At 38.6% G+C, this 25,006-nt stretch overlaps 1 protein-coding gene across 1 annotated transcript; it reads left to right on the top strand.

The window, feature by feature from the left end:
* The first annotated feature begins 262 nt into the window (after nucleotides 1-262).
* Nucleotides 263-25,006, top strand: LOC128644723 (RAS protein activator like-3-like). The gene is made up of 6 exons (XM_053697244.1): nucleotides 263-302; nucleotides 11,865-12,132; nucleotides 18,791-18,907; nucleotides 18,997-19,184; nucleotides 19,548-19,623; nucleotides 24,826-25,006. Exons 2-6 carry the CDS (start codon nucleotides 11,947-11,949, stop codon nucleotides 24,976-24,978), a joined length of 720 nt encoding a protein of 239 aa, XP_053553219.1. The 5' UTR covers nucleotides 263-302; nucleotides 11,865-11,946; the 3' UTR covers nucleotides 24,979-25,006.

The following is a 25,006-nucleotide window of genomic DNA, read 5'->3' on the forward strand; positions in this document are numbered from 1 at the left end:
TGAATGAAACAACAACAATAATATAAAAAGATGAATACATTTCTGGTAGGTAGAATGGGCATCTGGTTTATTTCTAGCTGGTAGCTGAGGGATGTAGTCAGCTTTACACTGTTATCCAAATAACACTTTTAAGCCTCCAAATTAATTCTGGTTAAAAGAATATTATGGTAATGAAACAGGTTTTAATTACATTGCAGCAAACCAAAGATCAACTGGAACCATTACCTTCTATTCTAAAAAGCCTTACATGAGGGGAATCCTGTGCCTGCATACATCACTGAAAATGACCCTTACAGTAGCAGGTACATGACTCTGTGCTAAGAATGAATGTATATTATGTTTGTTGTCAGGGGGCGGAACTAGGGTTGCCAGCTCGGCCAGTGTTTTCCCTGGACACGTATGAGTTAACACATGCTGCAGGGTAAGCAGGGAGGAACATGTATTCTGCTTCTGGAAATCCCATGAATAGTGCTGATAATTAGCACAATACATGTTCCTCCCTGCAAACCCTACAACATGTGTAATTCATAAGTGTCCGGGAAAGCTGAGGTGGCAAGAGTCAGTATGCGGATACAGCTGTCTCTAGGTGAGAGGATCACAAGATGCAGTCAGAATGCAGCTCCCATTAATCAGTCTCATTATAATACAACTGAAATACTTTTTATTCTGATACAATTGTGCAAATACTGGACTAGTGAATAGGTACCAGCATTAAAGGGACATTCTGGTCAACATTTAAATGCACATAGATGAATTACATCTTTGAATAGAAACTTATGTACAATATACATGTATTGGCAGCAATGCTTCTAGTAAAAGTTATCACTGTTTTAGTGTTAACAATTTTCTCTGCACGTGCATGTGAAGCATAACTAGATATTCACATTGCACCAGCATTTTAAATACTGCAGATGCTCAGAGCAGCAGTGGGGCTGTATCATGTAAGAATTAACAAGTGGATCATAACCAGATAGTACAAGCACCTTAGGCTCTCTGAACAAGTGCTGTGTTTAAAATGCTGGTGCACGGTGCATACTTAAATACGCATTTTAAACAGCTATAGCTTTTATTAGAAGCATTTTAGCTAATACATTTATATTACAAAACTGCTTCTATTCAAAACTGAAATGTCCCTTTGAACACTTTGAATGAAAGCAAAATAAATGGTATATTTGGTATATTTGGTATAAATAAAAGAGGAGGAATGATTTGAAGCTGTGTACTGGGCTGTTTTTTCCCCAGGCATAATCAGATATAATACTTAAGACGACCTTTAATCATCATTGTTTCATAGATCACACATCCTATGTTATTACATCAAACCATGCCCCAGCAAGCATTAAAGGGATGGTAACGTCAACATTAAACTTTCATGATGTAGATAAAGTGTTCAATTAAACAAAAATAAACTTTCCAATTTATTTCTATTATCAAATTTGCTTTGTTCTTTTGGTATCTTTTGTTGAAGAGCAAACCTAAGTAGGCTCATTGAAGTTCAGGAGTGTGCTTGTGTCTTTAGCACTCTGGTAACAGTGTTTTTTACAATGTTTTACAAAACAAATTTGATAATACAAGTACATTAGTTGTTTTTTATTTTTTTGTTTTTTAAATTGCTTACGCTACCTGAACCATAAAAGTTTAATTTAACTTTACTATCCTTTTATAAAAACAACTAGTCCTAGCACGGGCCATATTTTGCAGTACAGCGATCCCACCCCTTGCTCTCTCTCTCCCCCTCTCTTTTGCTTTCTCTCCCCCCCTCCTCTCTATTGCTCTCTCTCCCCATCTCTTTTGCTATCTGTCTCGCTCCACCTGTCTTTTGCTCTCTTCCCCCTCTCTTTTGCTCTCTCCCCCTCTCTTTTGTTCTCTTTTTTTCCCACTCTCTTTTGCTCGCTCTCTCCTCCCCCTTCTCTTTTGCTCTTTCCCCTCCTCCTCTCCCCTCTCTTTTGCTCTTCCCCTCTCTTTTGCTCCCTCTCTCCCCCTCTCTTTTGCTCCCTCTCTCCCCCCTCTCTTTTGCGCTCTCTCCCCCCTCTCTTTTGCTCTTCCCTCTCCCCCCTCTCTTTTGCTTTCTCTCACCCCCACTCTTTTGCTCTCTCTCTCTCTCCCCCCTCTCGTTTGCGCTCTCTCTCTCCTCCCTTTTGCGCTCTCTCTCTCCCTCGTCTCTTTTGCTATCTCTCTCACTTCCGTCTCTTTTGCTCTCTCTCTCACCTCCTCTCTTCTTTTGCTCTCTCTCTCTCTCCCCCCTCTCTTTTGCTCTCTCCCCCTCTCTCTCCCCCCTCTCTTTTGCTCTCTCCACCTCTCTCTCCCCCTCTCTCCCCCTCTCTTTTGCTCTCTCTCCCCACTCTCTCCCCCCTCTTTTGCTGTCTCTCCCCCTCTCTCCCCCCCTCTTTTGCTCTCTCTCCCCCCTCTTTTGCTCTCTCCCCCCCTCTTTTGATCTCTCCCCCCTCTCTCTCTCTCCTCTCTCCCCCCCTCTTTTGCTCTCTCTCGACCCCCTCTCTCTCTCGACCCCCCTCTCTCTCTCTCTCGACCCCGACCCTTTCTCTCTCACACTCCTCCCCCTCTCTCTCGCCTCTCTTTTGCTCTCTCTTCCCCCTCTCTTTTGTGCTCTCCCCCCTCTCTTTTGTTCTCTCTCTACTCATTCTCTTTTGCTCTCTCCCCCCTCTTTTTCTTTCTCCCCCTCTCTTTTGCTCTCTCTCTCCCCCCTCTCTTTTGTTCTCTCTCCCCCTCTCTTTTGCTCTCTCTCTCCCCCCCCTCTATTTTTCTCTCTCCCCCTCTCTTTTGCTCTCTCTCTCTTCCCCCCTCTATTTTTCTCTCTCCCCCCTCTCTTTCTCTCTCTCCCCCCTCTCTTTTGCTCTCTCTCTCCCTCTCTTTTGCTCCCCCCCCCTCTTTTGCGCGCTCTCTCCCCTCTCTTTTGCTCTCTCTCCCCTCTCTTTTGCTCTTTCCCCTCTCTTTTGATCTCTCTCGCATGGCCCAGGCCACGCCCACTCCCGCCTACTGTTGTCACGCCGCGAACAGCAGATCAGGTAGACTCTAAGGCCAGGTGTGTTTGTCCTTGCACTGTCTCTACTGCGCATGACAGCTTCGGACAAACACACTTGGCCTTTTATATTATAGGCATATTGTCACTAGTGCTGGAAAATGATATAGTGACACCGAGTGGTGTCTATTAGAATATATGACACTATTGGTGAGCCATACAACGTATATATTAAAGGGATATGAAACCTACATTTTTTCTTTAATGATTCATATAGCGCATGCAATTTTAAGCAACTTTGTAATTTACTCCTATTATCAAATTTTCTTTGTTCTCTTGGTATGATTTGTTGAATGAGCAGCAATGCACATCTGGTTACTGACTGAACACATGGTGAGCCACTGGCAATCAGTATATATATGTAGCCACCAATCAGCTGCTAGAACCTAGGTTCTTTGCTGTTCCTGATCTTTCCTAGATAAAACTTTCAGCAAAGGATAACAAGAGAAGGAAGCAAATGAAATAATTGAAGTAAATTGGGAAAAAATGTATTCTCAACCTGAATCGTGAAAGAAAATTTAAGTTTTAAGCTTAATGACCCTTTAATTCTATTAAAGGGATATGAAACCCAAATTTATTTTTTGTGATTCAGAGCATACAATTTTTTTTAAAAGTTTCCATTTTACTTCTATCAAATTTGCTTTGTTTCCATGGTATTATTTGTTGAAGAGATACCTACTGTAGGTAAGTGTCTGTAGCACTACAGGAAATAGTGCTGCCATCTAATACTCTTGCAAATGGATAACATTCTTGCAAAACTGCTGCCATATAGTGTTCCAGGCAATATTTTACAATTACAGTACAAACATCTACATAACCAGTTTTGGACACATTGTGCTTAAGTCTTGCTTTTCTGTGCTGCTATGGGTTTTCATTTGATGAGCAAGATATCATGTATTGGGGACATAACACAACTAAAGATGTTTATCGCAGGAAACTTGGACACGATCCCGCGTTTACAATGCAGCCCCTCTGCAGCCTCACAAACAATATAAATCTAGCATAATGTGTTAATGTATTCAGAAGGTTTCCACAAGTGTCTAGTATGTTAGTTTGCTACAAGACTACAAAAATTATTGTACATGCAATGTGTTTTATGTTTCTTTAAAGGGACACTGAACCCAAATTTTTTCTTTCGTGATCCAGATAGAGCATGACATTTTAAGCAACTTTCTAATTTACTCCTATTATCAAATTTTCTTCATTCTCTTAGTATCTTTATTTGAAATGCAAGAATGTAAGTTTAGATGCCAGCCCATTTTTGGTTAACAACCTGGGTTGTTCTTGCTGATTGTGGATAAATTCACCCACCATAAAAAAAGTGCTGTCCAGAGTTCTGAACAAATAAAAAGCTTAGATGCCTTTTTCAAATAAAGTTAGCAAGAGAATGAAGAAAAATTGATAATAGAGTAAATTAGAAAGTTGCTTAAAATTGCATGCTCTATCTGAATCACAAAAGAAAAATTTGGGTTCAGTGTCCCTTTAAGTTAGAAAACCTGTGTTCAAGCATATTAGGCAGTCGTAATTATTGATCAAGTGGCATTGCCAGAAATTAATAATAGGTGGGCACTTGCTGGATGACCTCCTGCAATTTAAGAGTGGGGCCCAGGTGCATTGTGGTAGGCTACGATAAGAGGGATGGGGTTGGGCATGATTTGGCAGGGCATGGGTAGTAGATGTAGTTATCTACAGTAGCGGGAAAAACAAGGTGGATCACAGTTGGAAGGAACATGGGGAGGGGCTAATGCCCCACTGGTGTCGTCACTGCATTCAACTAACTGAATGTTCTGTGTTTAACAATGTTGCTGCTATATTGTTATTATACATAATTCAAATGCTTTTATAAACAAAAACTTCTTACTAGTAAAAAAAGATTTGTTTTCTTTAGTATATTATTATTAATAATAATAATAATAATATGATGATGAAATATAGAAGTATTGCTATTGGAGAGGTTAGATTTATTTTCATATATTATCCATTGCCAGCCTCTACAAGTTTACTAGAGATGCCTTATTAAAAATATTATAGTATGATCCACAATAATTCCATTTAAAAACGCCTAAACTTGTATATTACTGTAATTGTGCTAGATTACAAGTGGCTCGTTATTGTTAGCGCAAGTCGCAAGATGAAAGTAAACACGTTTCGCTCAAGCGGCAAACTAAATTTTGCGTTCATCAAGTTAGCACAAGTTTTTTAATAAGGCTTTTTAAAAGCTAAGAGTTAAAAAATGTGCACCAAACACAACATAAATACATTAAAATAAACTGCTACACTTATATAACTCTATCAGATAAAAAAAATATTCATATAAATATTAATGAAAAATGTATATAAGGATTAACCGCTTAAGCCTAATAGATATATGCTACTACATGACATGGTATTTTGCCCCGAGCATATTGTTATGTTCTCTGTGTAATCAGGATTAGAAACATTCAGTTGTGTGCTGTTACCTTGTGTCTGATGTGTCTTGCACATATCACTGAGGACGCTGCAGAGCAGGTACTTCAGTCAAACTTTTATTCAGCCACAACCACATGGCTTCTTTACTAACAGGGTTCATCAGTAAAACTAAACATAGGCTTCTGATGATGTCACAGAGACCCAAAACACACCCAGAGGGTGTGGTAAGCTGAGCTTAAAGGGACACTGAACCCAAATTTTTTCTTTTGTGATTCAGATAGAGCATGCAATTTTAAGCAACTTTCTAATTTACTGGTATTATCAAATTTTCCTTTGTTCTCTTGCTATCTTTATTTGAAAAAAGAAGGCATCTAAGCTTTTTTTTTTTTTGGTTCAGTACTCTGGACAGCACTTTTTATTGGTGGATGAATTATAGACCACCAATCAGCAAGGACAACCTAGGTTGTTCACCAAAAATGGGCCGGCATCTAAACTTACATTCTTGTTTTCAAATAAAGATACCAAGAGAATGAAGAAAATTTGATAATAGGAGAGTAAATAGAAAGTTGCTTAAAATGTCATGCTCTATCTGAATCATGAAAGAAAAAATTTGGGTTTCAGTGTCCCTTTAAAGCAGCAGCACTTCTAACATATAATTATGAGACAAGGATAGTGCAAAGATACAGTAAAAGCTGCAGTAATCTTAACACATACATTGTTGACGTAGTAGCTACGTCCAACCTTCTCCCTCATGCTGCAGTCCCGCCTGTCAGCTCTGAAAGCTATGATCGCAGCCAGAAAGAAAAGTCCTCTGTCTTCATATGGTAAGGAAGTGCTGACAGTGCTCTCGTCACCATATGAAGCAGATCACCAATGCAAACAGTGACACTTAGTGTTACTGTTTTCATTGTCCTGTGGTGGTGCAGTGGGTGGTGTGGGTGGGTCGGGAGGAGGTGGGTGGGCGACCCATCGCTGGAGGAGGAGGGAGGGGACAGGTTCCAACGGCCACACAATATTTTAGCAACAGAAAAAAGTATTATGAGAGGGAAGGGAGAGGGGGTCCCTACAGAGTGAGTGATTGGAGGGTGGAGGGGGGGGGGTAATGGAGGCGTTATGCTACCGAAAAAAATGTTTTTTATGAATAAAAAAATAAAAAAAGTATAAAAAATATATATAAAAACTAGGTATTGGCAAACAGCTGCCCTTTTATGGCAGACACTAGTTAGAGGGGAAGGGATAGAGAGCTGTTTGGAAGGGATCAGGGAGGTGGGAAGGTAAGGGCGGATCCTACACTGCAGACTGCCTTTCAGTACCTAAGATGGTAGTGACCAGTGGGGGTGAGGGAGGGAAAGAGCTGTTTGAGCGAAATCAGGGGGTGAAAGGTGTCAGCTGGAAGGGTCATCTCTACACTAAAGCTAAACTAAACCTTACAAGCCTGATTAACCCCTCCACTGCTGGGAATTTCAGAAGTGTGGTGCGCAGCTGCAATTAGCAGCCTTCTAATTACCAAAAAGCAATGGCAAAGTCATGCATGTCTGCTATTTCTGAACAAAGGGGATCCCAGAGATGCTTTTACAATCATTTGTGTCATGATTGCACAAGCTATATAGAAATGGAAAAAGTGATAAGTGGTGTGATAGCTCTTATTACTAACAGTGGGCTGTATCCAAAGATTCACAAAAATCCCTTAAATGTGAAAAAACAGAAATGCAAGATAACAAAGGGGGATAAGCGCTCCTGGTGGGGAGCTTACTGTCTAAAATAGGAGTGTAAAATAATGATGAATTAAATTAATTTATCTACATAAAAAAATTATTAATACAATGTATGTGTGTAAATAATAAAATTAATTTGATTAATTTTACAATTTAAAATGAATGAAAACACTAATAAGTACATAGTCCCGGTTCTGAACAAATAGTAAAGCGTCCGTGGCAAGCGGAAAAAGTATCTTAGCTGTGCACAGCAAATACCTTTGGTAGTTTGATGAGGGCCAAGGCTTGCAACTGAACTCTGAAGTAAGCTGTTGTGGATGTCCCCAGTCACGTGATCTTTGGTTGTCCAATGGGGTAAGTTCACCGTGGTCTGTTCTAAAGATGCGTGTTATTAAAGGGACAGTCAACACCAGAATTTTGTTGTTTTAAAAGATAGTTAATCCTTTTATTACCCATATCCCCAGTATTGCACAGCCACCACGGTTATATTAATATACTTTTTTACCTCTGTGATTACCTTGTATCTAAGCATCTTCTGACAGCCCCCTGATGACATGACTTTTTTATTTATTATCTATTGACTTTCATTTTAGCCAATTAGTGCAGTGTCTGCCACAATTCACAAGTGTGCTCACAATGTTATCTATATGGTTTACAGGAACTAGCTCTCCCCTGTTGTGAAAAGCAAATACAAAAGCATGTGATTAGAGGCGGCCTTCAAGGGCTTAGAAATTATCATATGAGCCTTCCTAGGTTTTGCTTTCAACTAAGAATACCAAGAGAACAAAGCAAAATTGTTGATAAAAGAAATTGGAAAGTTGTTTAAAATTACATGCCTTATTTGGAACATGAAAGTTTTTTTTTGGACTTGACTGTCCCTTTAAGTGGAGAAAACCAAGTGTTGCAAATGCAAGGAGAATAATTGATGAAATTGAAAATGTGAGCGCTCCAACAGGCTAGTTCTCTCAAGTCGGGTACATAAACTCCTGTTCAGCTCACTTAGGCGATATTAGGTCAATTGAAAGTCGGTGGATTAATATAGCAAGATAAAAGCATCACAACAGGTGTATGACAAAGCTACACACTTGTTGATACAAAAAAGTGTAGATCTATGCTTACCCTACCACTGCTCTGCTAATATTTGGCATATCTGTAAAGACCGAAGAAGCAGAACAGGTGCACTTTCACACACTTTGCTGAGATCGAGTGAGTTTAAGTTTGCAAAAATATCCTGTTGTGGCGCTTCTTTATGCTCACAAAGGCCATACTTTCTTATTCTTCCCGCACCAACCTTAGCAGATTTAAGCAGGACAGGGGCATTCCACATTTTGGGGCTGATTTATCAATGTCTGTCGACATGATACCCTGTTGCGTTTCTTGTCTGACAGACATCGCTGTATGCCGACAGCGTATGCAATTAACATTGCACAAGCAGTTCACCAGAGACTGCTTGTGCAATGCCGCCTCCCTGCACATTTGCAGCCAATCGGCTGATAACAGGGGGTGTCAATCAGCCCGATCGTAAAGGATCGGGCGGATTGCAGACCGCAGCCTCAGAGACAGCGGACCAGTTATGAAGCAGTGGACTTTAGACCGCTGCTTCATAACTGCTATTCCGGTGAGCCTAAAGACTTGCATGGAAACAGGGGCATCAAGCTCCATTCGCAAGTTGATAATTCGGGCCCCTTTGTATCAAACAAGTGTGTGGTTTTGTAATTGTAATATACCGGTTGTGGCACTTTTATCCGGCTATATTAACCCATTGGGGACTTTCATTCACCTAATAGTCGTCTAAGTGAGCTAAACAGGAGTTTATGTACCGTTTTGAGAGAACTAGCCTGTTGGAGCGCTCATTATTTTCAATTTCATCATTTATTCTCCTTGCATTTGCAACACTGTTTCTCCACTTAATAACACGCATCTTTGAAACAGACCACGGTGAACTTACCCCATTGAACAACCAAAGGTCTCTTTGACTCTCCTCTGAAGAGTGGCAACATGGGGGCCTCAAAACAACTCTCAAATGACCTGAAAATAAAGATTGTTTCAACAATTATGGTTTAGGGGAAGGCTACAAAAAGCTATGCAGAGATTTAAGTGAGGAAATGGATGACCACAGGCACAGTATCTTGTTAAGGCCAGAAGTAAAATATTGGAGAGGCAAAGGCAAAAGGATGGTGAGAACGGTCAAAATCAGCCCACAGACCACCTCCAAAGACCTACAACATCATCTTGCTGCAGATGGTGTCACTGTGCATCGTTCACACAATTCAGCGTATGGGGAGAGTGGATGCCTTTTCTGCACACAACGTAGAAGCCTTTTCTGCACACTACAAGCACAAACAGAGTCACTTGAGGTATGAAAACGCACATTTGGACAAGCCAGCATTATTTTGGAAGAAGGTGCTGTGGACTGATGAAACAAAAGATTTAGTTATTTTGGTCATAACAAGGGAGGTTATGCATGGTGGCAAAAGAACACAGCGTTCGAAGACAAACACCTTGCTAGCCACAGTAAAATTTGGTGGATGGGTCCATCATGCTGTGGGGGCTGTGGTGGCCAGTGCCAGTACTGGGAATCTTGTTAAAGTTGAGGGTCCGCATGGATTTCCACTCATATCAGGCAGATACTTGAGAATAATGTTGAGGAAATCAGTCACAAAAGTTGAAGTTACGCCGGAGCTGGAGTATTGGCAACAAGACAACGACCCAAAACACTGTTTCAAATCTACTCTGGCATTTATGCAGAGGAACAAGTACAATGTTCTGGAATGGCCATCCCAGTCCTCAGACCTGAAAATCATTGAAAATCTGTGGGGGTGATTTGAAGCAGGCTGTCCATGATCGGCAACCATCAAACCTAACTGAACTGGAGATGTTTTGCAAGGAGGAATGGTCCAAAATACCTTCATCCAGAATCCAGACACTCATTATAGGCTATAGGAAGCATCTAGAGGCTGTTATTTCTGCTAAAGGAGGCTCTACTAAATATTGATGCAATATTTCTGTTGGGGTGCCCAAATTTATGCACCGGTCTATTTTCGTTTTGATGCATATTGCACATTTTCTGTTAATCTAATAAACCTCATTTCACTACTGAAATATTACTGTGTCCTTCAGTTATTGATAGATCAAAATAAAATTGCTGATCAAAAGACCCAATTATTCATAAATGAAAATCATGGAAATTGTCAGGGGTGCCTAAACTTTTGCATACGACTGTATGTATATATGTATTTACAGACATATATACACATATAATCACATAAATAAATATGTACACATATGTTGCATTGGAGTCCTTTGCAGTCAAGTAGATGAAAGAAATTCAAAATCATATTTATGCAATATTTATATATAATAAAGTGTTATACTGTGTATTTACTGTAAATATTTGACATTCCAATATCCTGCACATAAGTATTCTTAAATAGATATTCCTATATATATATATATATATAATATATATATATATATATATATATATATATATATATATATATATATATATATATATATAATCATCTATATATTTAGGAATAGATATATATTTGTGCAAAAAAAAAGAATAAATAAAAATATTCTGCTATTGCAGAACATTGGATTATGAAATATGCAATGTTATCTTCTTATGTTGCGCTTTTAAATAACCGTGATCAGCTCCATTAAAGTCTATGGGAGAATACATTTTTGCATTTGCGACTTCTCAAAGTCTATTTGTTACTGCAAACTTTTTACTTTCAACTTGTAATATGAGCGTGAATATCCGAGCGCAAATAAAATACGTTTAGAGGTTTTAACCCAAGTGCAAACTGCCGCTCCCCTCTAGCCCTAAATACATTTTATAAGCACATTATTGAGGTTATTTCTCACCACCCTCTAGTTATGTGGTGCCACCATGTTGAAATCTGGCTTGCAATGCTTTGCAGTGCTGATATGTTTGTTCATGTGCAGCAACTCTCCTTCAGATACCTGCAGTATAACCTAAGTTACAAAATGATGGTACCCATATTAATTTAGAGGGCGGTGTAATAAATGGTTTAGTGTACTTTTAAGCAAGAGATGAGTGCAGGGAACAAATGATTTTACACCATGGGGTCAATATATTATTGCCGAATTGGGCCAATTTCACCCTGTTTCAAGGCTCGCCGTAACAGGAGTTAAGAAGCAGATGATCTATAGACCGCTAGCTCCTTAACTCATACGCCACATTTGAGGCGGTGACAGCAATCCTCCCTGATCCTATAACGATCGGAGCTGATTGACCGCCCTTCTGCTAGTGGCCGATTGGCCTTCGAATCTGCTAGGGGCGGTATTGCACAAGCAGTTCACTAGAACTGCTTGTGCAATGCTGAATACAGATAGCGTATGCTGTCCGCATTTAGCGGTCTGGCAGACATAATACTCTACAGCGTATCATGTCCGCCAGACTTTAATAAATTTACCCCGATATCTTTAGCTCCATTGGTTAAAGACCTATAGCTATGCTGTATTTATTTTATGAAAGTTTCTAAAGAACATAAGAATATAAAAAAAAGAAGAGTGTATCCTGTACATTGAGTAAAGATTTATAGTTTTATTTATAAACTTCTCATTGGTCAAAAATATCCACACACTATAATATATATATATATATATATATATATATAATATATACATACAGTATATTTGCAAGTTTAGTGATATTCTTTTTTTCAACACAGACAGGAAGAGAGGGATGAGCCTGACTTTGTAGCCCCAAGAGATCTATGCAAATTCCGCCCCTTGATAAATAAAAGCCTATCAATGAATAGTCTGATGAGAGAACGTCTGCCTCCACCAATAAGGAGTGAAGAGAAGGAAAAAAGAAGCAGACGTCAAGTGAGCCGCACGCAGAGTGTTCCTGCTCAGAGCAAACCGGGGCGTAGGGGAGTGACAGACACCTCTGCAGTGGGAGAAAAACCTCAGCTTCAAAGAGATGACAATGTACAAGTAAGTAATTACAAACAGAAATGAATATTCCTAGGTTCAGTCTCAGCATAGCACTAGTATTTTAATTTAATCTCCATTTCTCTCTCTTCAGAATTTCAGAACAATCTCATTAATGGGTTGTTCCCAGTACTAAAAAAAATAATGTGTATATATATATATATCTATATATACACAGTATATATAAATATATATGTATATACACACAAATATATATATATATATATATATATATATATATATATATATATATATACACACACATATATATTTATATACAGTGGGGCAAAAAAGTATTTAGTCAGCCACCAATTGTGCAAGTTCTCCCATTTAAGAAGATGAGAGAGGCCTGTAATTTTCATCATAGGTATAGTTGAGAGACAAAATGCGGAAACAAATCCAGACAATCACATTGTCTGATTTGGAAAGAATGTATTTGCATATTATGGTGGAAAATAAGTATTTGGTCACCTACAAACAAGCAAGATTTCTGGCTCTCACAGACCTGTATCTTCTTCTTTAAGACGCTCCTCTGTCCTCCACTTATTACCTGTATTAATGGCACCTGTTTGAACTTGTTATCAGTATAAAAGACACCTGTCCACAACCTCAAACAGTCACACTCCAAACTCCACTATGGTGAAGACCAAAGAGCTGTCGAAGGACAGCAGAAACAAAATTGTAGACCTGCACCAGGCTGGGAAGACTGAATCTGCAATAGGCAAGCAGCTTGGTGTGAAGAAATCAACTGTGGGAGCAATAATTAGAAAATGGAAGACATACAAGACCACTGATAATCTCCCTCGATCTGGGCTCCACGCAAGATCTCACCCCGTGGGGTCAAAATGATCACAGGAATGGTGAGCAAACATCCCAGAACCACACGGGGGGACCTAGTGAATGACCTGCAGAGAGCTGGACTAACGTAACAAAGGCTACCATCAGTAACACACTATGCCACCAGGGACTCAGATCCTGCAGTGCCAGACATGTCCCCCTGCTTAAGCCAGTATATGTCCGGGCCCATCTGAAGTATGTTAGAGAGCATTTGGATGATCCAGAAGCGGTTGGGAGAATGTCATATGGTCAGATGAAACCAAAGTAGAACTGTTTGGTAGAAATACAACTCGTCGTGTTTGGAAGAGAGAGAATGCTGAGTTGCAACCAAAGAACACTATACCGACTGTGAAGCATGGGGGTGGCAACATCATGCTTTGGGGCTGTTTCTCTGCAAAGGGAACAGGACGACTGATCCGTGTACATGAAAGAATGAATGGGGCCATGTATCGTGAGATTTTTAGTGTAAACCTCCTTCCATCAGCAAGGGCATTGAAGATGAAACGTGGCTGGGTCTTTCAGCATGACAATGATCCCAAACACACCAGCCCGGGCAACGAAGGAGTGGCTTCGTAAGAAGCATTTCAAGGTCCTGGAGTGGCCTAGCCAGTCTCCAGATCTCAACCCCATAGAAAACCTTTGGAGGGAGTTGAAAGTCTGTGTTGCCCAGCGACAGCCCCAAAACATCACTGCTCTAGAAGAGATCTGCATGCAGGAATGGGCCAACATACCAGCAAAAGTGTGTGACAACCTTGTGAAGACTTACAGAAAATGTTTGTCCTCTGTCATTGCCAACAAAGGATATATAACAAAGTATTGAGATGAACTTTTGATATTGACCAAATATTTATTTTCCACCATAATTTGCAAATAAATTCTTTCCAAATCAGATAATGTGATTGTCTAGATTTGTTTCCACATCTTGTCTCTCATAGTTGAGGTATACCTATGATGAAAATTACAGACCTCTCTCATCTTCTTAAGTGGGAGAATTTGCACAATTGGTGGCTGACTAAATACTTTTTTGCCCCACTGTATATATATATATATATATATATATATATATATATACACACACACACACATATATATATATACACACAAACTCTTTGAGTAGGCAGAAATTAATTCAAAATGGATCCATTGACTCCTCCCCCTAGGAGTTTTACTTTTAGGTAAGGCATAAGAGATAAGCAGAAGAACAAATTACACAGAATGCAAAGAGTAAGGAGTCAAGTACTTGATGAGAAAAACAATGAGGGTTATGTTCTGACACTCTAAACATAAAATAATTGATTCATGGTTACAAATAAATCCTTTTTCCCTCACAATTCATATGATGAGAGCACATGAATGAGTATTATTTACAAATGGTTCAGTATAAAAAAATTAAGGACAGATAGACCTGAGAAGTACCTGTGATGGCATAAACTAGATAAAATAAAAGAAGTGGCAGAAGAAGATAGCAAAATAATGGAAAACCAGATGTCTATGAGGGTCACAAGAATTCAGAAAGGCAAAACCTTCTAATGTAATTGGTGGCCAAACTAAAAAAAGGTAAATATAATGGAAGAAGGTAAGGCAGTAGCTGCAATGGTCCTCAAGACTAAGAATAATGAATACAAATAATGGGAAGGAAACAAAATTACATATTTGATGCAGGTTTTGTACTGAAGAATATGAAATGAACCACAATGGCAACTAAAAAAACTCTACCTATTAGTGCTGAAAAATGGAATGCTGTGAAATCAGGTCACTTTTTATTGAAAACTTAAACTAAATCAAAGCATTGAGGATACATTAGGCATTGCTTAACTTCAAGTAGCTAATGTCTAGTTAGTTGCATGCACTGACAGGAAGACTGTAGTCACACATAGGAGGAACTTCATTTCATCAGGTGACAAAACACTTTGTGGAAGATGTTTAATCAATGTCTCCTCTCAACATCTGCTTGTTCAATTTGTTGTGCTGGGATGAAGTAAAACTGTTTACAAATCTGTCAGGTTTCTGTGTTCTGTTAAGTCCATGTTCAAGTTTCATTTGCATAAAGGTTTAATCAATTTGTGCACACAACTCATTAGCATCTAGACCAGGGGGGCAGACTTTTGTAAGGCAAGGGCTACCTCTAATTTTATTCCAAGTGACGTGGTCACCTAACTAAAAAAAAAAAAAACACCATTCGATGGCTGAAAATTGTATTTTTGCCACAAATAGGACCTGCTGGCTGAAAATTTTATTTTTGCCACAAATAATACAGCTTTAAAAATCAGCCGTGCTCTTTAATAATAAATACAGCCACGCTCTTTACTTACTGCAAGAGCTCTCTCTTTACGTCACGCTGGGACCATCAAGCAACCTTATCTGTGTACCGCGCCTGCGTATGAATAAGTCTCACAATCAAGATGGCTCAAGTCTAGGGCTAGCGGAGTAGTCAAGCCTGGAAGACATGGAAAACCCACAGCTCAGGTACAACGATGACAATGAACTATTCTCAGCCAATCATAGACAGACTCATTCTACAAAGTAATTTTATTGCTGGACGCCATGTCAGGTTGATTAGGGGGCAGGTCCTGTTGGCTGCTCTCCGTCCGTCCGCTACTAGCTCAAGACTAATGCGAATAGTTGGGACAGTGACAGCGGCAGGACCTGCAGGCTCTGCACCACCTTACACAGCAACCAGAAACTGGTATAGTAGCAACAACACTGACCTGCAAACTCTGGGGACAGAAAGCTGCAGAAACTAGCACAAATTATAGCTAATATTAGTGTGTCAGAGACAGTATCAGAGAGCAGCATCAAAGCCTGGTACAGAGTAAGTAAAAAAACCTGAGTGGGAGTAACAGACCCTGGGAAAAAAATAACACCAGACCATTTACCCAGCAGAGCCTGGTGACAAGTAACGGAGGACAGAACTAGAAAGTAGCAGCAAAATATCAGACAGAGCAGGACCTGGAACTGCCAAACCCAGGATACCGAGCAGCACCTCAGCCTGGCGCATGAAGAGTCTGTACTATGGACTGACCGCTCTTGAGACAAAAAGTAGGAGAGTTTGGGACAGGCAGTAACCAAAGAGTTCAGCTACAACCACGTTGCGCATGCTGAAGTACACATAACGCTGTCATAGACTCATAGCCGATTTCAAAAGTCTGCATAAGAGACACATTTCTCAAACGTCTACGGTGGCGAGGCTCTTCACTCAGAATCTAGATTGTGAGAAATGTTTCTCTTATTATGCAGACTTTTGAAATCTTCCAGGCGGTCACCTCAAAATTCACTAATGGTCCACTGGTAGACCGCGATCTACCTCTTGCCCACCCCTGATCTAGACTGTATCAATCTAGTTTTCAATCCGTTCTCAGTTCTGAACTAATCAGCTGCTTCTCACTTCAGTTCTTAATCCAACTTTTTGTCTTGATTGCTTCAGTTCTGTGTGACTATAAAAATGATACTCTTTCAATCTCTTCTGTGTCAGAGAACTCTAGCTGCTGCATGCCCACTGCTCCGCCCCCCTCTTTCTCTCTTGTCAAACACAGAACTTGACATGAACAGAACCGCAACAAAATTTCTCAGCGCTAGTTTGAAAAGCAGTGACACAGCCATTATACCTGCCGTTGTGTTGATAAAGATATGTGTGTGTGAGTTATAATGAGAGTTAGGGCCTATCAATCAAGCTCCGAACGGAGCTTGACGGCCCATGTTTCTGGCGAGTCTTCAGATTCGCCAGAAACACAAGTTATGGAGCAGCGGCCTGCTCTGAGCAGGCGGATAGGAATCGCCGAAATTCAACCCGATCAAGTAAGATTGGGTTGATTGACACCCCTTGCTGGCGGCCGATTGGCCGCGAGTCTGCAGAAGGTGGAGTTGCACCAGCAGCTCTTGTGAGCTGCTGGTGCAATGCTGAATACAGAGAGCGTATTGCTCTCCGCATTCAGCGATGTCTTGCGGACCTGATCCGCACTGTCGGATCAGGTCTGCAAAACATTTGATAAATAGGCCCCTATGTTTCTCATAGCGCTAATGAATACAATACTGTAAGCCTATATTGTTATCGCGCTGAGCAGTGAAGTTAAAACAAGCCTTATTTTCTTGCCAAGTATCCAAGGTCTTAGATAGCCTGCAATGCTATTTCAATTATATGTTCTCTAAATGCAAAGAAAATGAACAGCTTTAATAGCTGATAATACTGGTTTGATTCATTATTTGTGTATGGAGTCATGAAGTTTCCAATCCCTTACATGTATGTATTAAAATCCCATTTAAGACAGGATCACACTGGTTTCACTAACTAGACTGGCACAAATTAACTCAACACAGAGTGAAGTGTGCCAGGAACAGAACCAGTTCAAAATGACTGCAGGAGAATAGCATGAAACACACAGGTTCCTTGTGGAAACAGACATAATAGAATACACACTGGAAACACACTGGAAATATTGGCAGTATATTACAAAAAAGTTTTTTTTAAAATGCACAAATATTTTTGTTGACTAGATTTGTGAAAATTGAGGACAATGCCAAACAGAAGGAAAAAGGGTAAAAATAAAGGTCATTGGCCAATAGACCAGTTGGAATACAAAAACATAAAAAAAAGCCACTGGTTAGCAGCCACCATAGGAAGAAGAATTGTAGATGACAGGACAATTCCTAAACTGACTGGAAAACTATATATCCATAAATATGGCATACATTTGGGGTGACACCATTCAGAGGTCCTTAATGGGGAGCTCTGATCTGGTTGGTGACCTTCAAGTGATATGAATATAACATGGAAATTAGGTCCATGGAGCACAACAGTATTCCCTGTAGTCCATGGGGGTGAAGAGGAAGAACTAGGAAACAATTTACTGTGCCCCATCCTATTGAATGAAAATATCCAAAGATCCAAAAGCCTGGTGTATGTTGCCAACAAAAAAGAGGAAAACCACTTAACATGGCATAACATCATTATACACAAATGCTGACACATTCAGTAATTGTTTATTTTAGTGATGCTCTTGGCACAACACTCTTAGTCCCCTACATATGTTTTACTTTTTTGTTTACTTTATTATTTTTTTTTATTTATATAGTTTTGTGAATTAGTTTTATGAGTTTTTAAAAATAATTTTTGGGTTTAAATTAGTATTGTTATTATTATTATTCCATTAGTTATATCTTTTTATTTATTCTTAATTTTCTTTTGAACGTTGGAGTCATGTGCAGTGTAGCGGTAGTGTAGCCTGAAGAATGTATATGTGGGTGTTGTTTTTTGGCTATTTACTTTCGCAAAAGGTAATATGAACCTTGGGAGTTGAGTCATTTGCTATTTAAGTGAGTTTATGTATTCATTTTATATACAGCTTAAGAAAAGTGCAGGTCACATTGTTGAATGAATTGCTGTTTAATAAACTGCTTTTGTAGGTGAAGATGGAATAACATATGGATTTTTCTTCATTTGAGTTCAATTTGACCATTTTTTTTGTATTTTCACAATAAAATCATAGTCTGACTCAGTGGCCTGGCTTTAATAAAACCCATTTGTGAAACTAATATGTAAAAATAAGATTTTAATTTCCCTTTAAAGAAAAATTCTAAAAAACATTCTAGTGGTTTCCTGAGCTAACTCCACTATGACAAACATATGAATAAAGTTTAAATAAACAGGCTGGAATCAGAAGAGAGGGTAAAGTGTAGACGAAAGAAAGCTGGCGTTAGAAATGAGGAATACTGTGAGAAATAGCACTGAAAAACAGGAAAATGTAGCTGCAAAGATGATATAAGGAAAGTAGACAATTGAGATGCTTTAGAAAACAATAGATAATACTGTCCTTTCTCCTATACTCAGAGAAGACCATGGGTTAGACCTTCCTCTACACTCCCACGTAGGAAATCCACAGTACCTTGGTGCAGGAATGAGGACTTACCGTTACTTGGACAAGAGCCTGGAATAGTTCAAGACCAGGTAAGAGATTAAGACATACCGGCACTGTCAACAATCAGGAGAGGTTGCCAGTACTGTTGATATCCTTTATTTATACCATTCATTTTTAGAGTCCTCACTTACAAGAGATTAAGAGCCAGATAGCAGAAAATCAAGGAAAGCAAAAAGATCTAGAAGGACAGTTTCTTGCTATGTCAGGGCAGATACAGGAGTTGCTGGGACAACTCTCAAAAGTAGACGAGACCCAGAGGGCATTTCAGGATGAGGTGGCTGAAAAACTGAGCCAGTTATTGGAGAGGTGAGTCAAATAAATTCTCTTAACATGATTATTTTATAAAGAAACATTCAATGCTTATATGAAACACACCTCAAAGATGAAACATTTGTTATAACAAATTCAGCACCATTAATTTATGATAATGAACCTCCTTGTAAACATCTCCACTGAATAACCACCAGCAAAAGTGCTATATACACACACACAGACACACACATATATATATATAATATATATTATATAATATATATATAATATATATATATATATATATACATGCACACACACAAATACAAAACATCATTCAGATTACATTAAAATTTCATTTTGTTAGCATAAGCCATATTACAAAATTAATATAAGCATTTTATCACTCTGTTTTAGGATAAATGCCTTAGAACTTCAGAAGCATGAAGAGCAGTCAATGGGAGAAAATGTGGCACAAAGAATCACAGCTTTGGTGAGATTGGACACTTTAGTTTACAAGATATACATCTCATATCTGTAACCCAGTATAAAGATACAGAATTTGGCAATGCTAGGTCCAGAGTTCACACTGGTATAACCAGTAATTGCTAAATAGCTGAATCATTAGTGATACTGCACTTCTATACTTTTAGTGACAAACCTTATTATCTAGCTCAAAAGGAACAGTGTAATATGGATTTAATTTAAGTCACGAAAACAAATAATTGGCACTGACAAATACATGCATTTGCAATTCTTACAAATGAGTGTTGTAGAGCACCATATATAACATAAGATAAATGTAAACATGGAAAACACATCATAGGGCTAAATTACAAGTGGAGCGCTAATTTATTGCACGCCCGTAAACAGGCAAGTTCGCATGTTTTCGGCTATGCAATAAATAACCGTTACCGTTACCATTACAAGTCGCTGGTTATTGCTTCCACAAGCTTGTGGTGGCAAATAGCTCTCCAAAAATTAACCAAAGGACAGATCTCTGGTTAGTTTTTAAAATTTCCCAATTGCCCCCAAAATAAAGTGAAGCAGTTATGAGGGTTTAAAGTGTGCTGGTGTGGGGTGTTCTTTTACATTGTGGTCTATGGGAATAGTGTGTTCCCAGTAAATATATATGAATATGCTTATATAATATATATAATATTCATATATATTTCAATCTGCTGCCCATCGCTGCACGACTTACCCCCTTCGCTGCGCTAGGTTCTCATGCCATGTCTCACAACATAAAAGCAAGACTTTGAGCGCAAAACTTCCTAGCAATGCGAACGCAAGCTCGCATTCACATTGCCCTGCACTTAAAGGGATACTGAACCCAATTTTTTTCTTTAATGATTCAGATAGAGCATGCAATTTTAAGCAACTCTCTAATTTACTGCTATTATTAATTTTTCTTTGTTCTCTTGGTATCTTTATTTGAAAAATCAGGAATGTAAGCTTACGAGACGGCCCATTTTTGGTTCAGCACCTTGGATAGCGCTTGCTGATTGGTGGGTACATTTAGCCACCAATAACCAAGCTGTACCCAGGTGATGAACCAAAGATGGGCCGGCTCGTAAGCTTACATTCCTGATTTTTCAAATAAGGATACCTAGAGAACGAAGAAAAATTGATAACAGGAGTAAATTAGAAAGTTGCCTAAAATTGCATGCTCTATCTGAATCACAAAATAAAAAATTTGGGTTCAGTGTCCCTTTAACTTTGTGCTAACCCATTTTCATGGATTATAAACATAGGCCTAGATTGCATTGCTGTTGTAAACTGTGTTAAAGGGACAGTCCGGTCAAAATTGAAATGCACATTGATGAATTACATCTCTTTGAATAGAAACAAATTTGCAATATACATGTATTGGCAATAATGCTTCTAGTAAAAGTTATAACTATTTTAGTGTTAGTATTTTTCCCTGCACGTGCATGTGAAGCAAATCTAGATATTATCAGTGCTTCAACATTTTAAATACTGCAGCTGCTCAGGGCACCAGTGGGGGCTTGTATTATATCAGCAATTAGAAAATTGAGTCGTTATCCGATAGTACAATCACCTTAGGATCTCTGAGCAAGTGCTGTATTTAAAATGCTGGTGCACGGTGCATATTTAAATACAGTTTTGAAACAGCTATAGATTTTATTAGAAGCATTTTTGCTAATACTTGTATACTAAAAATGCTTCTATTTAAAACTGAAATAAATCCATGTGGATATCAATTTTGGCTGGAATATCCCTTTAATTTCAATGGAGAGACTTTTTATTACAAGTGGTTTACACATTTTACACCACCAATGGAAAATTAGACAATAGTTATGTGCAAGTAACAGCGCAATAATAAAATGTTCCAACATATCAGAGCATTTTTCATTTGTACTTTTATGTCCCTTTAATTATAATGCAGGACAATTGGGGTTCACCAGGAAGCAAATCATCACTGTGACAGTCTGAGGTGTTCATGATTTAAAGGGATACTAAATCCAATTTTTTCTTTCATGATTCAGATAGAGCAGCAATTTTTCTAGTTTACTCCTATTATTATTTTGTCTTCATTCTCTTGCTATATTTGTTTGAAAAGCAAGAATGTAAGCTTAGGAGCCGGACCATTTTTGGTATAGCATCTAAATGTAGCCACCAATCAGCAAGCCCTATCAAGGGTGCTGAATCAAAAATAGGTCAGCTCCTTAGCTTAGATTCCGGCTTTTTAAAAAAAATATACATTAGATGCATTTAGATGCTGAACCAAAAATGGGCCGGCTCCTAAGCGTGCATTATTGCTTTTCAAACCAAGATAGCCAGAGAACAAAGAAAAAATGATAATATGAGTAAATTAGAAAGTTGCTTAAAATTCCATGCTCTATCTGAATCATGAAAGAAAACAATTGGGTTTAGTACCCCTTTAAGGGACATTATAGTTGAAAAATTACATGTTCTAATTTGTTAGAAAACAAAAAGTAAAAATGAGAGAAAATATTTTTGATATAACAAAAAAGCCGAACTAAAGAAATATAAATAGTCACTAAAACAAAGGGATGTTAACAATTGCTTACAATGCTTAAGAAGATACTTACCTTACTGAGTAGCAAAGTGAAGCAGGAGGAACCTACTCTACATCTGGTATGTGCATTTGTGCCATTTGGAAAGAAACAAATGCCTTGAAATAGCCGTATGTCTCTGGAGGCCACCATCTTTGGCATTCGTTTCGTTCCGAATGGAATGAATGCACATACCTACTCTATATCATATCAGACCTTCCAACCGTCCCAAAGCCTGCACGGGTTGGGAGGTTTGCTCGTTGTCCCAATTTTCAGGGACTGTCCCAGCTCTGCCAAGGATATGCCCGTACTCATGCCTGCTTACTACACAACACAACTTCTCCCATAATACATCAGTAGCTCCGCCCTATGTTCCACAGCCCCACCCTCAAAACACAGATCTACTGGCTTGCCTGCCCCAGAAAGCCTTTAAGAAATGTTGGAAGTGTGATATATGAACACTAGCGCTATCTGATTGACCTATTTCATTTTATTGGACACTATTTTTCTAACTCCATCAGCTCTGTTTTGTTTAGGATAGGATTTTGCTAGTTACTATCTATTTTTGTGCTTTAAAAAAAAATACAAAACATGAGTCTCTGATCTTGTAATCAAATTATTGCATATGCCATATTCTTACCGCTTTCCTTTTAGTAATTGAATAAGATAAAGCAAAGTCCCTTTATGCCCATCTGCCCACCATGGTCTAGTTTGCAGATACTTTCTAATTATTTATATTTCATCCAATTGATAACTAAAACAACCAATCAAGATGCAGTGGCAAAACCAAACCCACCCCTTTTTTAGATTGCTTAATGAGTGATTATTATTATTGTTATGGGGAAGTACTTAGATGTCAGCTACTTTGTGAGGGGGGGGGTACTTAGATGTTAAGAGAGCTTTGAAGTAGGTGTAATAATATTGGTGGGTTCTTTAGGTGATGTCTGTCTTGGCATTGTGAGATACACAACACTTACCAGTGACTTCTGGGCCTCAAACAACAGCAATTTATTAAGCAGAAGAACACTCCATGACTTTTGCTCTACATTGTAGTTTTGATGCTCCACACTTTGATCTGGTAGATGGCCTCAATAGGCTGATGGCCATAACCTACCTAGTACTGTGTCCTGATTGGCATTATATGTTACTGTGTCTTGCTGTTGTGACCTATTGACCATTTATGCAACCTGTGCTATCTGTCATTTCCAGCTATTGTTGGCCATTTCCCGTGTTTATTGTCCATTTCCAGAGGAATCTTACTCTCTTACCATTTCACTGAAAAAAAGGGCATAGCATACCTCTTCCAATAAAAAAGAAAGTGGTTGGTGTGATAGCTCTTCTGGTGACAGTGGGCTAAATCCAAGATTTCACAAAAAATCCCTTTAAATGTGAAAAAAACAAGAATGAAAGAAAACGGAGTTGGATAAGGGTTCCTAGGGGAGCTTACTTTTAGAGATATATGTGTTTAAATAAACAAATTTGGAGTATGAACAAATAAATACAATGAAGTTTAATTGATACAGTATTAGTGTATAAATGATATTATGTATGAGTCAATAATACAGTGTAATAACAAATCTGATAATTAAAACACATAAGATGCCGGAATCAAAAATAATGTTAACATATAGAAAACATATACTGTACATAGTAAAAACTGGATGCAATATAAAAATGGAGACTATAAAAACAATCAATGTTAATCCTTGAATATAAAGGCTGAGTTAACCAAAAACGTTAACAGATTAACGTAGAATCGAGTGATACACAGCGATATTGGTGCAAATATAGAAAACAGCCTATACGGTATATAGTGTAATCCGGAATACACTTATAATATACTAATGTGTGAGGATATATGAACAGTCCCGGGTTTGGGCGGACAGTTTTTAGGTGTCGATAACAAGAAAAAAGTATTTGGCTGAGCACAGCAAATACCTTAGGTCTTTTTGTGAGGGCCCAGATTGGTGACTGAACGCTGAAGTTAAAGGAACACTCAGGTTAAATTAAATTTTCATGATTCAGATACAGCATGTAATTTTAAACAACTTTCCAATTTACTTCTATTAAAAAAAATGTGCACAGTCTTTTATATTTACAATTTCTGAGTCACCAGATCCTACTGAGCATGTGCAAGAATTAACAGACTATACGTATATGCATTTGTGATTGGCTGATTGCTATCACATGGTACAAGGGGAGTGGAAATATACATAACTTTGAAATTTGTTATAATCAAATTTACTACTCATTTGAAGTTCAGATGCATTGTCTTGTTATCTTGCATTTGTTGATTATGCAAATCTAATGTGTTGACTGGTCCTTTAACTAATGTCTATATCCCTGGTCACGTGACCTTTAGTTGCCCAATGGGGTAAGTTCACCGTTTTCTGTTCTGAGTTAGCGTGTTGATATGCAGATATACAATGTTGCAATACAATGCAAATGTATTGTAATATATACAGTAGATGAAATTGGATAAGTGAGCGCCCCAACAGGCTAGTTTTCTCAAGTAGATAAAAACTCCCGTTCAGCTCACTTGGGCGATTTTAAATCAGCCGACAATCCCAGTGGGTATATGTAGTAGGATAAATAAAGCTACTTGAACAGTAACAAAATTGTATATTTATTAAACTCCCTTTTTATCATTACAGGAGATGCGGTTATCCGTTTTGGAGAAAAGAAGCAGGTGTGAACTAAAGAACAACATCAACTCCCATTTGGGGGAAGACCTGAAGGAGGACACCCAGGAAGACAGCTGCACAATTATTACCGAAACCCTTCCTAACAACAGGGAGGAATATTAGATAGATACAATGCACCACTGATCCTAAA

This window comes from Bombina bombina, unplaced genomic scaffold (genome assembly GCF_027579735.1).
Source record: "Bombina bombina isolate aBomBom1 unplaced genomic scaffold, aBomBom1.pri scaffold_1711, whole genome shotgun sequence".
Taxonomy (NCBI): Eukaryota; Metazoa; Chordata; class Amphibia; order Anura; family Bombinatoridae; genus Bombina; species Bombina bombina.